The 21062-nt window shown below is 38.8% G+C and overlaps 1 protein-coding gene across 7 annotated transcripts in view; it reads right to left on the reverse strand.

Annotated features, from left to right (window-relative positions):
- LOC110832851 (diuretic hormone receptor) overlaps positions 1-21062 on the reverse strand; it is a 160175-nt gene that overhangs the window by 28265 nt on the left and 110848 nt on the right. For all 7 annotated transcript variants that reach the window (XM_087356973.1, XM_087356978.1, XM_087356971.1 and 4 more), the window contains 3 exons: positions 15854-16043; positions 9349-9442; positions 6517-6610 (listed from right to left, as the gene is read on the reverse strand). In XM_087356973.1, the coding sequence (XP_087213099.1) occupies positions 6517-6610; positions 9349-9442; positions 15854-16043 (378 nt within the window). The remainder of the gene's footprint in view (positions 1-6516; positions 6611-9348; positions 9443-15853; positions 16044-21062) is intronic.

The following is a 21062-nucleotide window of genomic DNA, read 5'->3' on the forward strand; positions in this document are numbered from 1 at the left end:
TAATTTAAAAGCCACTCGTATGACGTACAACTATACATTTCTGGGATCTAGCCATGTGTGTGTCATACCGTGATATAAAGAGATTTTGTCTAGCATCTGAGCCAGAAGAATGAGATTTAAATACAGATAAAATGATCAAAAATCTCTCGAATATACATAATGAGTGTAAAAGTATGTTACAGGAAAAGTGGTTGATATTTACATTCTTTCAAAAGTTTCAATTTACGTAGTCAGACTGACAGAAACACAAACGTAATTATTAGTCGTGTTAAATTGCTCATTTGAACAGTGTCCATCGTCTAAATATTATAAAATTACAACGTTTCGGAGGCAGAATCGAAAAGCTTAAATGCCAAACGCAGAGCTAATGTTAAAACAGGTGGTACACAGCGTTACCATTAGACTTACAGCGTCAAGTATGTGCTAACTTAACACGATGAAGTACAGGAATTATTCAGGGAATTAAAATTATTTGCCAGTAAAACCATTAGAATCTTAAATTATATATCAATATAAGTGTTTATTGTAAACTACGTGTCTTGTTTCTTATTCTATTTCATTATTACCATTTGCTACTGAATTAAAATTCTTATATTATGTCTTGTCATGTTTATTCGTCAGCGTCACTTTACTTATTTGGTTAATTCCAACATTTTGGTATACGTCAGACGCGTTTTACTAATATCTTGCTTTTAAATGAGTATGAAAAGTTCAATAAAAGAAAAGAGCGAATTTCTGTTACAATATGATTACATTAATTATCTGAGACTGCGGCCTAGAATTGATTTCCGCACACAAAGAACCCACTGCTTCATCTGCGCTGCTTCCGACCTTCCATTCTCGGTGCTTTGTTTCTCTCAGTCTTCCTTCGGGCTTCCTCCATCCAATGTACGTCCTGTGCCCTCTGGGGCGCTGTTTCATCTCATCATATTCCCACACTATTCCATTCGCAATTCCCACTGCTCGTAAAACGTTACTCCGTTAAAAAAAACACATGTTTCCTCCGGAAGTGCGCTCATAATTCAAATTTCCACTCGGACCGAATTCCATAGGATACGAGGGACACGAGCAGGCTACTCAAGTAAACGTATCATGGACTTAATGCTATATGAAAAGGTGAAATTTCGGAAATTCTCTTCTTAAGGGTTCCGCAGATTGAGTTTAATTCGTAACTTCCGCCTTCGGAGTTGTACCGCGTCTTATTCCCTGTCCCATGTAAGGATTTCAAACATACCTAAGCAACATAAATGTACACTGAAGATGGCAATTGCAATGAATCTCTAAACGTTGGTCAATATTCAATATTCGACGCTATTCAATCCCTAAAACCGAAGTTACACGTTTCGAAAATTGTACGTATTTGGTACGAGGTTTATATTTGTTCTGGCGCCCAACTAGCATTATGTCCAAAGTGAAACAAGGGGCTCGTGGGGGAAGGTTCAGTGGCCGAAGCGTTTCAGAGGTCCTTGCTGCCTCCATCTTCAGGGCGATGAGTCATCGCCCTGATGATGGAGACCGGAAGGACCTCTGAAACGATGGTAAAATTCTACAACACACAAGATATATATCAACAAATAAGAAGGCTGGAGAATGCAGAAGTACGTTTCCTCAGAACAGGATACTGAATAAGGAATCGGGGTTTAAAATGCAATGAGTATCGTAGAGAAATCAGGGAATAACAGATATTACTATGGTAATAACACGCAATTAGGAGAAATGGCTAGAACATTTTGGAAAAGTGCCTGAAAACGGAATCCTGACTCAGCTTTATTAATACAAACAGAAATTCAGAAGATTCCAATAATACGTTCAACATAAATAATCAGTGTCGCCAAAAACGTCAAGAACGTATTCGATGATGATGATGATTTCTCAAAAGAAGCATACAGGATCATGAAATAATTTTGAGACCCATCCTCACAAATTATAAATTTTCATTAAGCACTTAATGAACCGTTAATGGAAAAGCTGTCAATCTGTCGCTGTAAATTGATTTAAGTGTAAAGAAAACACGATATTTCCATGTCACAGAACACAGGATGAGAAATACTGATGTAACAGATACATTTATTACATCTTCCGGAAATGAAGTTCTTCAGAAATTCCTCCGAGGTCTGGAAAGTGAAGTTGCTGCAGGTGTCGGAAGAGCATTAACAGGATAAGAAGAAACATTTGGACAAGAAAAGTTGCATAATGTTTACAGAGTTACGAAGGCATGATAAAAAGAGGGTTTTAACTTAACGTGGGAATTTGGGACCTAGAAACGTGCACATTTATTTCTTTTCCACCTTCAAACTCACCCCAAACGAATGTAAACTTGCAGGGAGGGAAACGAAAACACAATAAGACAAAGAGAACAACAGCAATTCAACGAAGGTAGAAATGAAAATGGAGTAGAGAACGGCAAAAGGAAAGAAAGGAAGGAAAACAAGGAAGAGGCAAGCTATCGATTAGTCTAATTTGTTCGTGAAGGGCATCGGAACAGAGGGAAAGTGCTCCTTGGATTTCTTGATTCTGAAACAAAACCGGAAGTGTTTAACTACTGAAATTACTTTAACAACCAACACCGAAGGAAATTAATGACTAAGATGCGAGCAGCACTGATAATGGAGTTGCTTATAGTTACGCAGGCATCTGCCTTGTGCTTAGCTTCGGAAAGTCTCTTGCCGTACCTACAAGCAAATAATTAAGTTATTACATGTAACTATCTAACTTTGTAACTGACTGGGAAATAAGTACAGCAGGAACTATCGGTGCAATTAACTGACTAAAGAACTAATTGATCAGCCCGGGGAGGAACCATCAGTCGACTTCACTTTCACACACTTACTATCAGGATGGATCAGTTTGCCGATAATTGCGTACAACGGAGGTCGAAAGTACAGCTGAAGATTAATAAACTCTTCTCGGGCTATCAGCCGTGTTAGATGGTGATTAATCGCCGACGTTTCGAGAACCATCTCTGCCCTCATTATCAAGGCTATTGACTGTGTGGCTCGTAGCGCAAAATCACGTCTCTGACACGACACTTTCTTACGAATAGAATTGGCATTGGTCTTGTACGGGAGCAACATTTTTTCTATTTGACACAGGAATAGATTCAGATAAAGGGTAGGTAGGTTAGATAGTGCTGAGGTAGGGGTGAGAATCCCTCTTCATGGACTGTAACCTTGACGTAGTGAGAGGGCTTCCGTGCCTCTTTGATCCTGAGGGAAGTGCAGAATCAGGGGGTCAGGCTAATGGAAGTCCACTTGAAACTGAAAAGGCGTTTTCTGTCACGTGGAAATCCTTGAATTATGAACGAACAAATGATATTAATATAGTACTAACATTCTGGTGCAACTGTGGCGTGAATTTTGAAAATTGTGAGAGAAATATGCGCTTAAGATACGTTCGTTTAGAACATCCTAAATTTTCACAATTATGCTTAAATTATTTTATTCTTAGTATTTTAAAATACGTGATTTACCAAGGGAAAAGACATAGTTGCAACTAAAAGTCTCAAATTTCAAACACAGAAGAAGAGTTTCCATTATATGATGAACAGTTTAGTGTATTTTGAGCTTAGAAAAGAGTAATCTGCAATTTTTCAAGAAAATAACTTTTTTAAAAAAGAATTCATAGAAAGAGGTCTTCTACTTTTCCGAGGATTCACAAAAATACTTTGTTGATACACACAGAAATCAACATTTCAGATTAAATTACTATTCACAACGGTTTGCAATATTTGTTGGTAAATCGCTAGTCAACAGCTACGTTAATAGGACGTAGGGTCGAATATGGTTAAAGACAAATATCAGATAAGGGACTGTAATTAGTCATATTTTACCCCACCTACTCCAATTTTATATAACAAAAGTGCTAACGACCTATGTCCTCTTATATTTGTGAACAGATTTTGTCGTTCTTTTTTTCTTTAATGTATTTCATATCCTCCCACACCCTTATCCTCGTCATTAAACCAATTACCATGATGGCTTCCAGCACTCAAATATGCACTGAAGTATCACGCCGCCAGGAAGAGCAAAGACCTGACTTCAGCTATGACAGTAATTAATGGTCAATGTTTCCCAGAATGTCTGTAGTTACGCTGAAGCTCTCCTTCCGCTAGCGATAAAGGAGCTTTCCTGCTCCCCATTCCACTTTTATTTTCACTCTATTGAAAAGGCCAGAGACCACCATAAAGTAATAAAGAGGTACCTGCTTCAAGTATCGCCTTTTTTCAGTAAGCAGATACACTGAAGCTATTCTGGTGAAAGCACGGCCAGCAATTGTTAAGTGTAGAGTTAAATATGTCGTCATACAGAACACGGCATTGCTTACTATCGTACCACGGACTCTTAACTCTCAGATAGAATTTTTGTCACTGATGGAAAAGCACACGCAAACTCTAACGAATCCACTCATTCTATGAAAAATAAATATTTACGGAACGATGCTACAAAAAGATGGCGTTGTGTACGGTCCTGCTTTTTGGTGAACGCAGACACCGCTTGTCCCCAAATTCCGACTGGCCAAGTAATAGCTTGAAATTATTTACGTTCAACAGGATGAGGAAATATATCACAAGCCGCGTACCAGTGAATGAGAAACAGAAGTGGTCTTGCACAGAGCATATATATATATATATATATCGAAAGGGATGAAAACTCGAGGGAAACATAAATTCATGGGCCTACTTTGTAGCGAAAGAAGTCCTGGGGAAAATGTTTGGGCTCATTTCCTTCGTATGTTTTGATCTACGTCGCGAAGCTCGCAAGATATTAAAATTTATCACTAAATTTCAGCTCGTAATTTCCACTAGAACAGATTCTAAAAAATGTTCTACCCAGGTGTTATGTGCTTCTTCACAAACAAGACAAAATACTTCCACAAAGAAATTTTTATGTCTGTGTTCTATTGTGGATAAAAATTCGTATAGTTAAAAATTGTTAATTAAAAATTATTCGTAACGTACTGAACGAGCACATTTCATAAATATGCTAAACGAATAACAATAGCGTAATTAATTATTAATTAAAACATCATATCCTACTACTTAAATCATCAATGCACCATTTTAAAAACATTATACACCAACCAGCAAAACATTCAGTGCTCCTACAGACCTGATTTGAGAAACTGAAAACATCCTTGGATAAGCCAACAGTTCCTGTACTCTGACTGGAGTTCTCAGCGCGAAACAAAGCACAAAGAACTTTATCTGTAGTTGAAATATCAGATTCTGACGTCAGTGAATGTGAAGATGACTTGTCTTCTGCGGTGTTGCGTCGTGCAATATGGCAGAAGTTTACCGACGTTTTAGAGACGATTTCTGCCTCCATCATCAGAATAATGAATGAAATTCGTGAGTGTGCTAGAGGCCCCAAAACTTGCATTTTATAGGACACTATTCAGAAAGAACAGATGGGTTCTCCCATGTGTAGATCCGAGGCACCCGATCTCTTTGCCTCAACCGGTATTCTCACATTTTCTGACTTGTTTCTGTCTACTTTCGCATGTTCTCATTGATTTCGTTTCTATGGCACGTATTTCCGCCTTAAATTTATTTACAAAGCTGTTTAGTTGGTGCGCATAATTTGTAAATCGTTCTCTGATTTATCTAAACAATCTTACACGTGAATAGTTCATCATGTCTAATGCAGCAGTTTGCTGTATCCATGATAACATTTCTGGTATAGACGGGATGGATTTATAGATACTACCGCTATCCTGAATGGAGTGTGTATGATGCTAGTACACGCCATTCAACATAGCCGGTCGACAGAATCGCTACCCTCACCAACACCTTTTACACATACATGAATTTCAATAGAACAGCGATAGCTCAGCCAATATAGTAGCTGAGGGCTAAACGACCCTGAATCCTGAATCGATTCAAGCGAAAGAATAAGCAGGTACATGGGTTTTTCTCGATACCCAGTCGAAAGCGGATGTGAGATCCACCCAGCATTCATTTAAATTGGTACAGGAGTTATAGCGGCTGATCAACTCACCTCTGCCTAATGACGATGTTAAAAATGCGTGGAGCTCTATCCGCTTAAGGCGTGATGCTTTGACATTGATCTTAACTTTGACCTCTTTATTACTCACAACATCTGTATTAAACCGACTTATAACATAGTCCAGTGGCCGGCTCTTTTAAAACTGTAATAAACTTTTGGTTTTCATTTTATTGACTAAACCAGTTGAGGGATTATCAGCTTATCAAGATGGACTCTGCTACATGGAGATATTTACATGGTTCAGTGGCAAATGCTCAGGGCTGGCTAGCAGTTCTCCGCAGGGACTTCAACCCTGACGATGATTTCAGTATATTCCTCCGAAATGTTGGGATCTGCGTAAAAGTCCACAGGGCATTACAGCCCAAAATACCAATGCGTATATTTTCCACCACCTTTAGAACCTCAGATCTCATACAGGCATATGACAAATTCTGCAGCGTATTATTGTTTTTTTATCGTTAACTTTAAAGAATTTATAAAATCAAACAAAGTGACACACGTACTCACTCACCTTCTACGAACATCCAAAAAAAGTTGGTGAGATGGAAGTAATGCAACAGAACAACAAGGACGACGCATGAAGTGGTGTCTTCCTGCACCGATATCTGCGGAGAAGCAATATCACACGTCACAAAGCGTCACACAGGATATAAAGAACAGCTGGAGGTTACATCGATCCGAGCATCGGTGCCAGGTGCCATAGGCAGGGATTTTATGTCCGTTACACAAGGCATTTTACTGGCGAGAACGTAATAACTTACATCGTTAACGGCTACAGAGCCGTTTTGAATGAACCGAAGACAGATATTATTAGCACCCAAAATGTGCAAATAAATGAGGATCGAGGGCATGTAACACCCTTGTAATGCCACCGAAACTCACTTCCCTCAGCTAACTAAATGACCACTGCAAGAAACTTGTGTTAATTCATACAGTGTTATGGTATGGCACGTATTATATCTCTCGCTGAAAAACCAAGAATATTTATTTATTTGGTGTTCTGTCTGACGACAGGTCCATATGAACAGGATCCTTCCATCCTTTTCTCGGACTGGGACCTGTTCATATACGTTCTTGGCAGATGATCCATTGCCTTCTTCTGTGTGTGAATGGAGTAATTGTTAGGATGCCACGGAGAAACCGGGGAAGCCCCCGGAGGAAAACTCCGTGTTGCCTAGACCACGGCCTTGCCCGTTAACTGCAGAGGGACGGTGGAACACGTTCCTTCTTTGATCTTGTCGACCCTGAGCACACTAGGACAGAAGGGCCAGTTCTTATAAGCGAATCATCTCGTGCGTAACATGAAAAATTTTGACTGGCCCAGTTTCTCGCATACATATATATGTTTCTCTTAAAAATAAGAAGACTAACTTTATATTCAAATTTCCTTTCAAATATATCTGTATTATTACGGAAGATACCAACACACCAAAGTCATTTTGCTAACTGTGTCTACTAAATGTTAAATAGCTCTTACCTGGTAATTATAACTGCGAAAGTCGTATCACACAAAACTCCGACGTACTTTTAATTTATACAAATCGTTTCTGCTAAGGAACTACCATAATATTTCCGTTTCTCTTCAATAAATGCGTAAAAGAAAGCACGTAATTTCAGAGGCTTGCCACGTTGGCATGATGGTGGACGTATATAGGAAAATCTCGTAGGAAAGCGTACAATTTCCGGCCGTACAGAACTTCACTCCATTACCCTACCTTACAAAGACTCATCATTTACTGGCAACAAAACATACAAGAGTAGATAGACTCGCGTATCTACCATTTGCGTTATTCCCAATTTTTCATACCTCACTGGCCTTAGCGTTCATTTATGAACACGTAGTTGCAAAGAAAGTCTCACATCACAAAGAATCAGAACACATTTGTTTCTTTTTTTCTCGTTATATATTCATTACATCGGAAACGAGTTTCAGATAAAAACTGTCGACCTTAATGAGGTCTAAAATATGGGTCAAATATCAAGTTATTTTACGATGCACCCTTTAATAAAGGCAACACATGGTGCTTCACATGATCGCCATGCATACAACTATAACACGTGTATAATATGGATTATGAAGAGGGCTATCTTCTGGGTTGTTGCGCCTTGTAGTCTGGTAGAAGTTTAACGACGTCGGTAAACTTCTATCAGATTACACGGCGCAAAAAAACCCCACAAGACAGCCGTCTTCAGACTCACCGCCGTGAAACCCTCAAATCCTACAATATGGATTATATTGGACAAATACAACGCAAATAAAATTCGCTCTACAACGTTTAGTGGAACCGACACAAAAATTGACTAAACACGTTGAGTAGCTTCGGAGACGTACAAATTGATGAACAGACACAATATTCCTGCACTTCGTACAGAGAACACATAATGGAAATAAAACATGCGTTTCTTTCGTCCAACAGACATGTAGTTATTTTATACTGTGGACGAAAGTGTAAAAGTATTTCTGGGGCGTAACTCCCGTCCGAAGGCTGTTTCCCTGAAGGTCAAACGGGCCATCCACCTTCATCCACTGCCAAGGTTAAGAGTATACGACACGGATCAGAGCGATCTTTATACGAGTCTGCAAATGAGAAATTAACCCCCTCGCCCGATATCTTTCCGGAGCGTCTAATGGGAAAGTCGTATCTGCCCCACGCTGTGCCAATAATACAACTCATTTTGTTGTGTGAATTCACCGAATAGAACGTAATTTCAATCACGTGTTACGTTTAAAAAACTTATAAAAACCTACAGAATGGTTTTATCATATCAAACAGGAAAAAAAAAATTCCTTTCTGAAGTGTGTTCAGATATTTCAAACGATGTACCCTGGTCATTTTTCTTCTTCTGAGCTCTGAGCTGATTTTTAGGTCGGTATCCTATTTTATATTTTCTACTGAGTTTAAAAATACAGCCCTGATTTAAATATTCTGTTATGTTGAAAGAATATTAGCACCAAAGACGATTAAACAGCCATTTGTTTTGAATAATGTATTTATAGAAGTGAATGTCAGAATTGAACCTACTTTAGTGCCACAACAGACGTCTTATCGTATTGCTTTCTCACACATTTACACAATCAGTACAAAACGAAACAGATGAACACAAAATAATATAAACCGTTTGAATAGAATGGCAGATGATAGGATACCCAAACAGATTACTCATTATAACCCAGAAGGATGCCGTTTTCGAGACAGATCTTATAAAAAATGAAATTATTTAGTGAGTCAGAACATGCTTGAATGCCTGTACGACGAAGTACAAAGCAGATATTTATATAACGCTACTTTATATTAATTTACTATTCTTTGCTTTCTAAATACGTTGTTATTCTAGGACTCACCTGGAGGGTCAGCGTGAGAATCCAGAATAAGTCCGCCAGCATGTATGTGGACATGAGGTTAGTATGGATTGTGTTCCTCAGACATCGGAGATCCCTGAAGGGAAGACAAATATAGAAATGTAAGACAGAATTAGAAAATACAGAAGGGCGTATCAACAAAACGACTTATTTAGAGGAGAATAAATTCTAACGCTAATTTAGTTTTAAAATAAAACTCGCTGTATCCCTGTGTGTACAGCACCATCAGCATTACGCTCTTCTGGCATGACATACATCCCACTATTTGATGACGACAGACCAAAAATATCTGCGATTATGAAAAAATGGTGATACGCCCTTCTACCATGAAGCTCTTGGCATGGCTACTAAATATTCGCACATACAACTTATTACACCCAGTGAAGGCAAATTTTGTTCACATTATTGTCTTGTACGTAGAAATGTTCTACCCTGAAGGTGTAAGCCCGACATTTATCTGCTCGATATCCCGAAAGTTGGTGTGACAGCTTCTGATTGGGTTATAAAGGCAATCATAAACAGGATTCAACCGAAATATTTTCAGAAATATTTGTGTGTTTTATCGGGACATATTTAAAATTTACAAACGGCTTCGTATAGGAAATTTGCAAGTCGGTCTTCTGGATGAAACTGTAAATAAATATGGGAGGAACATACTGCCTCAGTCTTCAGATATGTGGAGTTAATGTTTCTAAGAAAAGTTTATATATCTCTCTCTCTGTCTCTTTCTCCATCCTCACAAGGTTCTTATGTCTGCTGTGCTGTTATAACAGAATATAATAATTTAAACAAATACGTGGTTGAATGAGCACAAAATGCATAAAGATCATACCGAACTTTGAAAATCGCCCAACACTTCCAGACTTAAAAATATTTGTCTACATTTTAATGCTGGAAGAACAAACGAGCCAAGCTGAGCGCTGCAAATTCCTGAATGACTACTTTTTCGAGATCCCAAGTGAGTTTGTCACAAGTTCCTCAAAACAAATTTCTCTCACGCTGAACGCCTCATACCGAACTCCGCGGTGCAGTGGCTACAGTTCGTTTTTAATGTCATGAACCTCCGGGTCCCGATTCCAGACCCGTAGGTCGAAAAACTATCATAACTTTACTTTTAACAGCACTTCCAATTGTCAGCTTGAAGTAGTTCACAGTCGCCTCCTTTAAATTTCATTATTAATTCTCTCATTCGATTATGCAGATGAGAAATAACGTTCAGTAAACAAACGAAGAACGCAAAAGGATTTTATAAGAAGCCTATCTATAAGACCTTTAAATAATTACAAGGTTATTCCTAAGTATCAAAAGGATGAAGACTTTAATAACACTTTAGGCCACTACACAAAGTTCAATGGTTTGCTTTGTTCATTATAAAGTTTTATAAATATTTTGTGTGGAGAAGAATACAACGAGCCACAAATAATCTCCATTATATAAACTTAAGCCTCAAATTTCGTACCGATGGACTGAAGAAAACAACGATATCCATTCAGGCTAGTCAGTTCCCTGGACAAGATTATAACCCGGTTAATCCGTGCCACAAATCACGTTTTATGGCTGACCTAGAAATGGAACTGAAGTAAACAGGAGACCTGAAAACATATACGACATTGTTAGGAAAAGAGAGAAGATGGGAAGAAATGAGAGAAATACAGTGAAGAGAGAAGAATAAAGAAGAGAAGAATTGAAGAGGGGCTAGAGGAGCGAAGAGAATAGATGAGAGGAGTTGTGGTGAGGGGAAAAGGGTAGAAGATTGGAGAGGTGAAACGTAGAATCAAGAGAAGAGATGTGGAAAGAAAAAGAGAAGTGAAAGAAGGGAAGGAGACCAAAGGACAGGATAAGAGAGGCCAAGAGAAGTGAGGATTGGAGAAAGGAAGACAGTAAATGAGAGATGTCAATAGTGTAGGTTTGGTTAGTTTGGGTTGGGTTAGTTTAGGTTAGGTTGGGTTAGGTTAGGTTAGGTTAGGTTGGGTTGGGTTAGGTTAAGTTGGGTTGGGTTGGGTTAGGTTACGTTGGGTTAGGTTAGGTTACGTCGTGATGATAAGGTTGGGAGAGTACACCTCGGTGAAATTTCGCCCTCGGACAGCGTCGCTAAACTTGGCGTCGATTTTCCTACACGGTACGCCAAGTTATACCAGAGGTATATGTCTCATTTCAGGCGTCTTTTGATGGCGTCACGACGAAAGGCGTCACGACGCTTGGCGTCGATTTTCCTACATCTCGCCCTACGTGATTCTAAGGTTTTATATATCTTTTGGCGTCCTTTGACGGCGTCGTGAAATAAATCGTCGCGACGCCCGGCGTCGGTTTTTCAGTTGAGTGTTCAGCATCATCTGGACGCTTATCTTATGCAAAATTAAAGTCATTTGAAGGTGTGGTGATGATAGGCGTCGCGACGCCGGGCGTCGATTTTCTACAATCGCCCCAATGTTATCCAAATGATTTGATTCAAATTCCTTGGGTATTCTGTTGGTATCGCGACGAAAGGCGTCGCGACGCTCGGCGTCGGTTGTGCAGTTCAGAGTTCAGCGTTATCTAGAAACTAATCTCTTGCAAAACTGGCGTCACTTGAAGGCGTCGTGATGATAGGTGTCGCGACACCGGGCGTCAATTTTAAAAGGCCCTCCCAAAGTTATACGAATGGCTTGATTCAAATTCCTTAGGTCTTCTGTTGGCATCGTTGTGTAATGTACGCCTCCATAAATAAAAAGCTCATATTTAGCGTACGTGGGCCTCGAGGTGCCTTTGAAAATGACGTTTGAGAGAGAAGAGATGTGTAAAGAAAAAGAGAAGAGAAAGAAGGGAAGGAGATTATAGGACAGGATAAGAGAGGCCAAGAGACGTGAGGAATGGAGAAAGGTAGAGAATAAATGAGAGATATCAGTAGTGTAGGTTTGACTAGTTTGGGTTGGGTTAGGTTAGGTTAGGTTGGGTTAGGTTGAGTTAGGTTAGGTTAGGTTAAGTTAGGTTGGGTTGGGTTAGGTTAAGTTGGGTTGGGTTGGGTTAGGTTAGGTTGGGTTGGGTTAGGTTGGGTTACGTCGTGATGGTAAGATTGGGAGAGTACACCTCGGTAAAATTTCGCCCTCCGACAGCGTCGCTAATCTTGACGTCGATTTTCCTACATGATACTCCAAGTTATGCCAGGGGTATATGCCTCATTTCAGGCGTCTTTTGATGGCGTCATGACGTAGGGCGTCACAGCGCTTGGCGTCGATTTTTCTACATCTCGCCCTACGTGATTCTAAAGTTTATATATATCTTTTGGCGTACTTTGACGGCGTCGTGAAGTAAGGCGTCACGACGCCGGTCGTCGATTTTCTAATATCGCCCCCAATGTTATCCGAATGGTCTATTTCAAATTCCTTTGGTCTTCTGTTGGCGTCGCGACGAGAGGCGTCATGACGCTCGGCGTTGGTTGTCCAGTTCAGAGTTCAGCGTCATCTGGAAACTAATCTCCTGCAAACCTGGCGTCATTTGAAGGCGTCATGATGATAGGCGTCGTGACGCCGTGCGTCTATTTTCTAAAGTCGCCCTAATATTATACGAATGGCTTGATTCAAATTCCTTAGGTCTTCTGTTGGCATCGCGACGAAAGGCGCCGCGACGCTCGGCGTCGGTTTTCTAATTGAGTTTTTAGCGACATCTGTGGTGAATTTGGAGTAATTAGAGGACGTCGAGATGTTCGTCGTCGCGACGCCTGGCGTCGGTTATCTATTAACTTTCCCAACGTTAAAAAGGGCGTCGTATTTGTGAAATGTTGAGATGGCGTCGTGAAGCGTTTGTCATAACAGTGGTCATGTTCTGAAATCGACGCTAGGCTTCGTGACGCTCAATGTCTCCATGCCAAGCATTGCGATGACTCTTAGAGGTACCAAATTTACCACCAGCGAGACTTCGGTCTACAGAAGACAAAAATGCAATACCGACGCCTAGCGTGACGACGTCATTACAGGTGCCAGAAATTTGACCAAAGCCCTTGGGGATCGTTGGAAGCGATGCCAGAAAGTCGCCGCCTGCCGCGACGCCTAAGACCGGGAAGTCTCGAAACGACGCCAGATTACTACAGATACATCTCCATATGACGTTGAAATGGAAAATAGGATATTGAAGCTTTCGTCTCTAAGGTGAAAGGAGAGGAGGGAAGAGAGTATAAAAGTGGAGAGGTGAAACTTAGAACCAAGAGGAGAGATGTGGGAATAGAAAAAGAGAAGAGGAAGAAGGAAATGAGGCAATTGGGTAGGATATGATAGGCCAAGTTAAGTGAGAATATGAGAAAGGAAGAGAGTAAATAAGAGATATCAGTAGAGTTTGTTTGGTTAGATTGGTTTGAGTTAGGTTAGGTTAGGTTGGTTTAGGTCAGGCCTGCCCTAACGTTTTGGTTGTGCGGGTAACTACGGCAAAATTTGGTCTGTATGCGGGAAACATAAAGTTCAATATATAAACTGTGTAATATATGATATATATACGTTACCTTTGTATTTTTTCTACACATTATATACAATGTCTTGCGTCGGTTTCCGATCGAGAGGCGTCGCTAAGATCGGTGTCGGTTTTCGAACTCTGTGTCTTTTGACATCCTTCATTGACTGAACTTAGATCCGAAAGGTCGCACAAAGATTGATACAAGCGCGTTTTCCTTAAACGTACTAACTACAGTTTTTCTTATTCCCAATAACAATTACATTATTTCGGAAGTATAATACCGAGACGAGTGACTTTCTTGGTAACTCTATAGCCCATGGTTCTACCATAAGCATGAATATTTTAGGCATTATTAATAGATTTTTTGATACACTATGCAGTCAACATGACATGTCTTAAATGAATCGTTGAATTGGAAGTCACTATACAGGGGGACACAGGAGGAAAGGACGTCACCTTTTCAGACCAATCACAACACATATTTTGAAATCTCTTACAGCACCTAACCGGAAGAACTCAACCATAAAACGTGATTTGTGGCACGGAGGAACCGGGTTATAATCTTGTCCAGGGAAAACTGACTATCCTGAATGGATATCGCTGTTTTCTTCAGTCCACTGGGCCCTCTGAAATGGACATATATGTTGTAGGATTTTCGGCTTTCAAGGAAGTGTTAACTCAGATTGTATTCTTCTGGGTTCCAAAGCCGTGTGGACTTTTATTATATTCTGATATTAATTACCAAAGCTTTAAGATAGGAATGATATGTTTCCTTGCATAAACACATTTTTGTAAAAACATTGCCACCTGCAGTCTGCATTTGTGAAGTTTATCAGGAATCTTTATGTATAATGCATATGTAAAATCGATCGGCTTTTACAGCGAAGGGTCGTCAGCAATGTGGGCATATAGGAGGATGACAGATTTTGACACATTCTCGAGACAGGTAGACAGACAGACAGACATACATACAGACGTTTCGCACTCATGACTAGGTACAAGTGAAGCACATGGTGCTTTACAGTGACGTAAACTGAATCCCATTCCTTTAACGTTGCCAGCAATACAATGCTGAATTTTATGGTACAGGCGATAGTAACTTGGAGTATAAAGAGGATTTAGTGAAAGCAAAATGGATTGGTATTTATTTGCCTCTAGTAGACATGACACTCAACCGAACACTTCATCTGAAGAGGTGGTTGTCTAAAAGACGATAATGTTGATTATGTTTTAAACTGATAAAGCGTTTCTGATTGGTCAATAACTATAGGCCTATAATGATTAAAGGAAGTTTATATCCATTCTCAGCATAACGAATCACTTGAAGTTGACAAAACTGAATGCGACAATTATTACACTTATATTCACTATCGAATGTATGTTACCGATTGAGTGTTGAGGCTCCAGATAATAATTTATTTGGGTTTCACACTGGATATGAAGGAATATATATTACATACATACACACACACACACACACACACACAAATCGGTTATCCAAAAATTACCAATAATGTGTGATTTGTGATACAATGTGACACATTTACGCAGTTGTTTCAATAATTACTGCGTGAATCACATAAACTTTGAAGCATACGCGAAATGATTAAAAGACTAAAACTTCCTCTAAGTCTATGAGTTTGGTAATTATATTCCTTGTTTTAAATTTTCCGTATTTGACTTGTCATTTGCTAAATGAGTTTCTGGTGAAGCAACCTCGGGCTAATGTTGAAAAGTCAACATTTTCATTATTATTTTTCAGAACAAGTTTTTAAAAATGTTTATTCTTTATCTGAGATCCTCATACTTCCTTTAAAAGCTGAGGATGTTGAATGTTCGTCTGAATTGTGACGCTACGTGGACTAGCATGTTGGTCGATATCAAGGTTTCGCAGGAACATACTGCCTCCATTTTCCTGGCTGCTCTGGAGATGGAGGCAGTATGTAAACCTCCCTGAGGTGCTTTTCATCTCATCAGACTTGTCTTCTCTTGAGATGTAACAGAGCTTCGAAAATTAAAATCTGATTTTGGAGGGTCTGACTGGTGACTAGTAGATTTTTCTTACTTGAAATAGAGAAAAATCCAGACTGCTATGCCGAGTGCGACGAGGGAAATGGAGTAGCCGATGAAGTATAAGGTTGTCGCCATCTCTACCCCAGTCTCGGTCTGCCCTTCCAGCGGCACATCGATACACGTCCTGTAATTCGTGTAATTGTCCCATTCGCCGTTGCTGTGACAGAACCTGCTGGCGTTCTCTGCGAAGGAAAGCAAGACCACTGTCAGTGGGAGTTCAACTACAGAAAGTAATTAACTACGCTAACAAATTGGATAACTACAACCTGTGGCTCTACTGCCCTTGAATTGCCACACTGAAGGTTACTTGATATATTCAGACATTTGATAGGGCTGAAGATTTCTGTCTTCTGGGTTGTTGCGCCGTGTAGTCTGGTAGATATTTACCAACGTTTCAGAGGTCATGCTGCCTAAGTCATCAGGGCGATTCATTAGCGCTACAACCCAGAAGACAGAAATTTTCATACTTACCGCTGTGAAAACCTCAAATCATACATATTTGGTAGGGTTCCTTGGACAAGTGATCAGCCCGTCGTGAGGCCTCTGCCTACACGCAGGACAAACATCCATGCATTGAGTGGGATTTGAACACACGGTCATAGTGTCCTAGGGAACAAGCTACTGTGACCGGCATAATAGATAACTAATAACTTACAATCTTGCTAAGTAGGTAATTAACTGTGTGAATGGTTATAGGCGATTCCATTCAGACTTGGCTAATCTACCAAAAAAGACTTCGTTAGTTGTTTAAATAATTATTTACTTACTTACAAATCTGGACATTGACAACAAGAGCTAAAAAAATATTAGGTGTTTCTAAGGGGTTCTGGCAATGGTGAAGTATAATCTGGGTTGCTGAGTTTCTGGACTTTGTCCATCTTCTGGTATTATAAAAAAAACAAAAATACAACTTTTCGAAAACCGGACGTCTTCATCCTTAGATGAATGGAAGACACAGAAAACGATGAAGAGATCAAAATAATTCCAATGGCGACGGAAAGTAACACAGGTTCATACCTTAAAGTTTATTAGACTTATAATGAAAATACTTTCAGCTTACTCTGGACACCCCTTAAAACTATAAGAGCACGCGAACCAAATTACCGCAACGTATTAGCCTTTAACCTTGACGTTCAGACCCCTTTTATGGTTAATTCCGCGTTGTGAAAAGTTTACCTTTTTGTTGGGACGTAATCTATATAACGTATAGAGTCCAAGAGACTTTCTATTACAAAGACAGAGAGAGAGAAACTATATGTATATGACTTTTAACGTACTGTGGTACTGTCACAGTAGAAATGTATAACCCTCTCAGCGGTCATGGCTGTGTTTGAAATAATTGATCAAAAAGCAAGATAGAAAATAAATTATAAAAAACAGAAAATTAGAAACCTAGACGTAAGGTAAGAAATAAAGAATGAACAATATAGAAAGAGGAAAAGAAAGAGAGGCAAAGGAAGAAGGAACGAGACAAAAAAATGTAAGGAAGGAAATATAAGCCACCGGTGCATACACACAACTTTATTACCAAAGCAGAACCTTTGCACTTCGCCCTTGAACTGACGCGTGACGCGAACTTCGCATGTTATGTCACAGTATCCGCACTCATGACCTTCCAAAAGTATTTTTTCAGACACTACTATTTGTCTTTAACACGCAGCCATCGAGAATATATCGACAGCAATGTCTTAAAACATGATCACGACAGAGACATTCACACCCAGTAATGGGATTCATGTACGCGGCGCTACTAATAACACGCCGATCCAAACAACGAAACTGCAGAATCATTCTTGTGAATATTTCATTTGATTCCGTGAAGTACGTTCTAGTTTAAAATATTTGTATCAAATAACCACACACATTTATAACATTATTATTACTCAATTTCAGACAAATTTTTTCCAACATGTGTATAATCCGCGTATTACTACATTTAAGACCATATACACTCTGCAGCTGTCAGTTACTTCGGCTATTTTACATTTCACAGGAGATTTAAATTCAAACTCTAACACAATATTCAATAAAATACACGCAGTTCTTGATAAGCTGATACTTGCTACGCTGGCAAAGAAAATTCCGTCTCTGATGGTATCCAGTTCACACACTCATATATAAGTTCAACAACCAGTTGGTTTAAGATCATCCACTCTATACCTAGGTCTTGCAAGTACTACACTTTTTAAAACTATTTAAAAAAGCAAATACCTGTAGAAAAGATCCAGTTCTGCGGGCGCCCGTTCGTTTCATTTACCTACATAATGGCGGTCCTTCGTTTCTTTTTCGAAAATTATGCAAGTTTTATTTTGTGACAAAGTAAAACGTGAGAGGAAACTTGAAATACTGTGCTGGGGTTTTACAATTATTTTACTATTTTTTCACTTAATTGCGTTTATTCAATCTGGGGCGTGTTAGTACGTTCACAGAAGTTGTAATTTACAAGTACTTCAGATTGACTTTTGACACCATTGCCTTTAAATTGTAGTTCTCCGGTGTTAAAAATGCAAGGAATTCTTTACCAAAGTCAGTCCATAAGAAGAAACCTCATACTGGAAGTGCGAAGGCAAGAAGGAAAATTAATAAAGAGTCAGATTAAAAGAGAAAATTTGTATAAATCTCACAGAGACTCGATATGTTCTCCGCGACTCACATGATAAATGTCAAACGATAACCCAACTTGTCTCAAACTTTGTACAGGATGTCCCTAATGTTGGAAGCTATGGCAACTTTGATTCGAATTTCTTGTAAACTTACGCACCAAACTCCTCTGTTGTGGGTTATAAATTTTTAAAACTATCGCCATCTAGCAGAGGACCACAACGACAATATTTATCCGGGTAATTTGTAAGAAAACTTTGAAAGCTTTTCTGTCGACTGGTGTGGGTGTAAAATTCTAAGTTTGAATGTGTAAAGTTCTTTTCCGTGCATCCTGTATTATTTGTGCCAATAGACAGGATTCTATAGATACGTGCTATTCACTACAGCCTGGGAGGCGTACATTTTAAATAAAGGGGAAAGTGGAATGACCACTTCTTTATGGAAATATTTTCACAGTGTTAAGAAAATATGCTAGACACGGAGCTGGAACTGCGAGAATATTGAAAGGTCCAAGGGGAGAGATGACTCAGATAGACTGAATTCAATCTCCGATAATATCCTGCATCCATCTTTTGTGGCGTACGTTCAAAGAGAACTCTCATAATGATCGACACAGTGTTTCAACAGGACCTCCTGTTCATTTCTGACAACTTTTTGATAGCGTTTTGCGTTAAGCTGCTTATGTTTCGAAGTTCCATCTGTTATGTTAACTGCGTTTTACAGCATATTGTGTTGTGCTTTTTTATTTCAATACGCTATAAATGCAATTATATTGATACTGTTCCTTGATACTAGAAGAAAGAAATGGACAGATAGAAAAAAAAGACGGCAATATAACTTGATTTCCTGAATGCGTGTTATATGGAACAGAAGATGCAGTAAGGCAGTATTATCAATTCTGATATAAATAATCGAAGTTTGCTACATTAACCCAGGATAAATGTTGTTTTCTTCTGTGAGGAAAGAGTGTGTAATGTGGCGGTTTAACGATCAATACGGGATTTTAGGTCATTTAAACTTAGCTGAGTAAGCGGAAAGTATTTTGCAACTTGATTTCATATTCTTGTCAATACTGAAAGTTTCATTGAACAATGGCTCCGAATTTAATTTAATACCTGGCACTATCTTCTTCTTATTCTTCTTGAAGGGGCTTACAACTTGTGCTGGAGAATTTCCAGCTTCTCAAACTCACTTTACATTTTGGTGAGAAGAAAATCATCTTACAGAAGAAACAGAATTAAATTTGTGTTCTAATGAACCTACATTATTACAATATTATTAATATTTACAGAGACTCTCAACAGGTAATTTTCATGATTTTATTACTCGTAGTTACAATTTAAAATAAAATTGTCTATAAAGTATTTTAAACTTTTTGTCAGCCTGTCTCCACTGGTGATAAAATCACTTCATATTACCGCTATTACGAGATCATTTTGTAAGTGTTAAAATGGTAAAATTATGTTGTTTAAAATGTAGCCAATAAATAACAAAATAAAAATGTATTTGAATACAAAACTGATGTACCATTATTGTGATTATGGGACATTATCGAGAGAAATACCCATGGAAAACTAAATTAAGCTTTTCATACTTGTTAGTTATGCGTTTTTACTATGTTCAACATGGCAAATAACCTATTGGTTATAAATAACTGTATTATTTATTTATGCATATGAAATTACACGTAGAATCCCCTAGTTCCAACGTGAGCAGGAAGAATAAACCTTGTAATGAGAGTACTATATTATGAATTTTTAAACCCATTTGATAAAGTAATTTTCGAAACAACATAGTATCAAATTACTAAAATTAGAAAATAAAAATTACAATGAAATAAATAAATAAAATACATATAACTCGATATATCAAGCTGTTTACCAATGCTGACTAAATTTACTGGACAGGGCAGTGACAGGACTATTCTCAATTGCTATCACAAAAAAGATAACGTAGGCAAAAAACAAAACAAAACACAACAAACAAAAACAAGAACAGAAAAAGACTCACAGAGGATTAACCAGCTAACCAGTCACTTCCAACTGCCCTGACTGGTTTGTAACAGGCAGACCTCTCTCGTTGTTAACTGTTGTTCCCATCACAGAACAGCCGAAAAGCTAACATAAGAGCGATGTGGGTTAGTGCAGGCAATTAATGAGTTTGATTCAAGAAGAAATGCTTCTATTACTACTGCAATGGCACAACAGTATCAACTCCCAATTTTACTGGCACGCATCAGTGTAGGTACCAGGGATGATGTACGAATCGACCCTAATGCATTTCTTGTTTGTGTACTTTCAGGGAACGTACGGCTACTGAACTGTCAGACAGGTGATGGATGACGTTCAGTTGTAAAATTAGTTGCCACTATTCACTCCAAATAATCTTCTAATTTCAATCCTTAAAAGGTCAGTGGTAACTATATGTACCACATGACTAAATCTTCACAAATTCTACATTTTTCCAAACACTGAATTTATGAATTTCGTATAATTCCCTGAGCGAATAGTAATTATTTTCCTACACATCATTAAGACCTGTTGTGTTTTCTCTGCGGTAGGAACCGAATTCTTAGATATTATTTGCATGAGCAAAAGCGA

The sequence above is a fragment of the Zootermopsis nevadensis genome, unplaced genomic scaffold (genome assembly GCF_977971745.1).
Source record: "Zootermopsis nevadensis isolate Lab colony 2312 unplaced genomic scaffold, Znev_1.0 Znev_ptg000028l, whole genome shotgun sequence".
In the NCBI taxonomy this organism is placed as follows: domain Eukaryota; kingdom Metazoa; phylum Arthropoda; class Insecta; order Blattodea; family Termopsidae; genus Zootermopsis; species Zootermopsis nevadensis.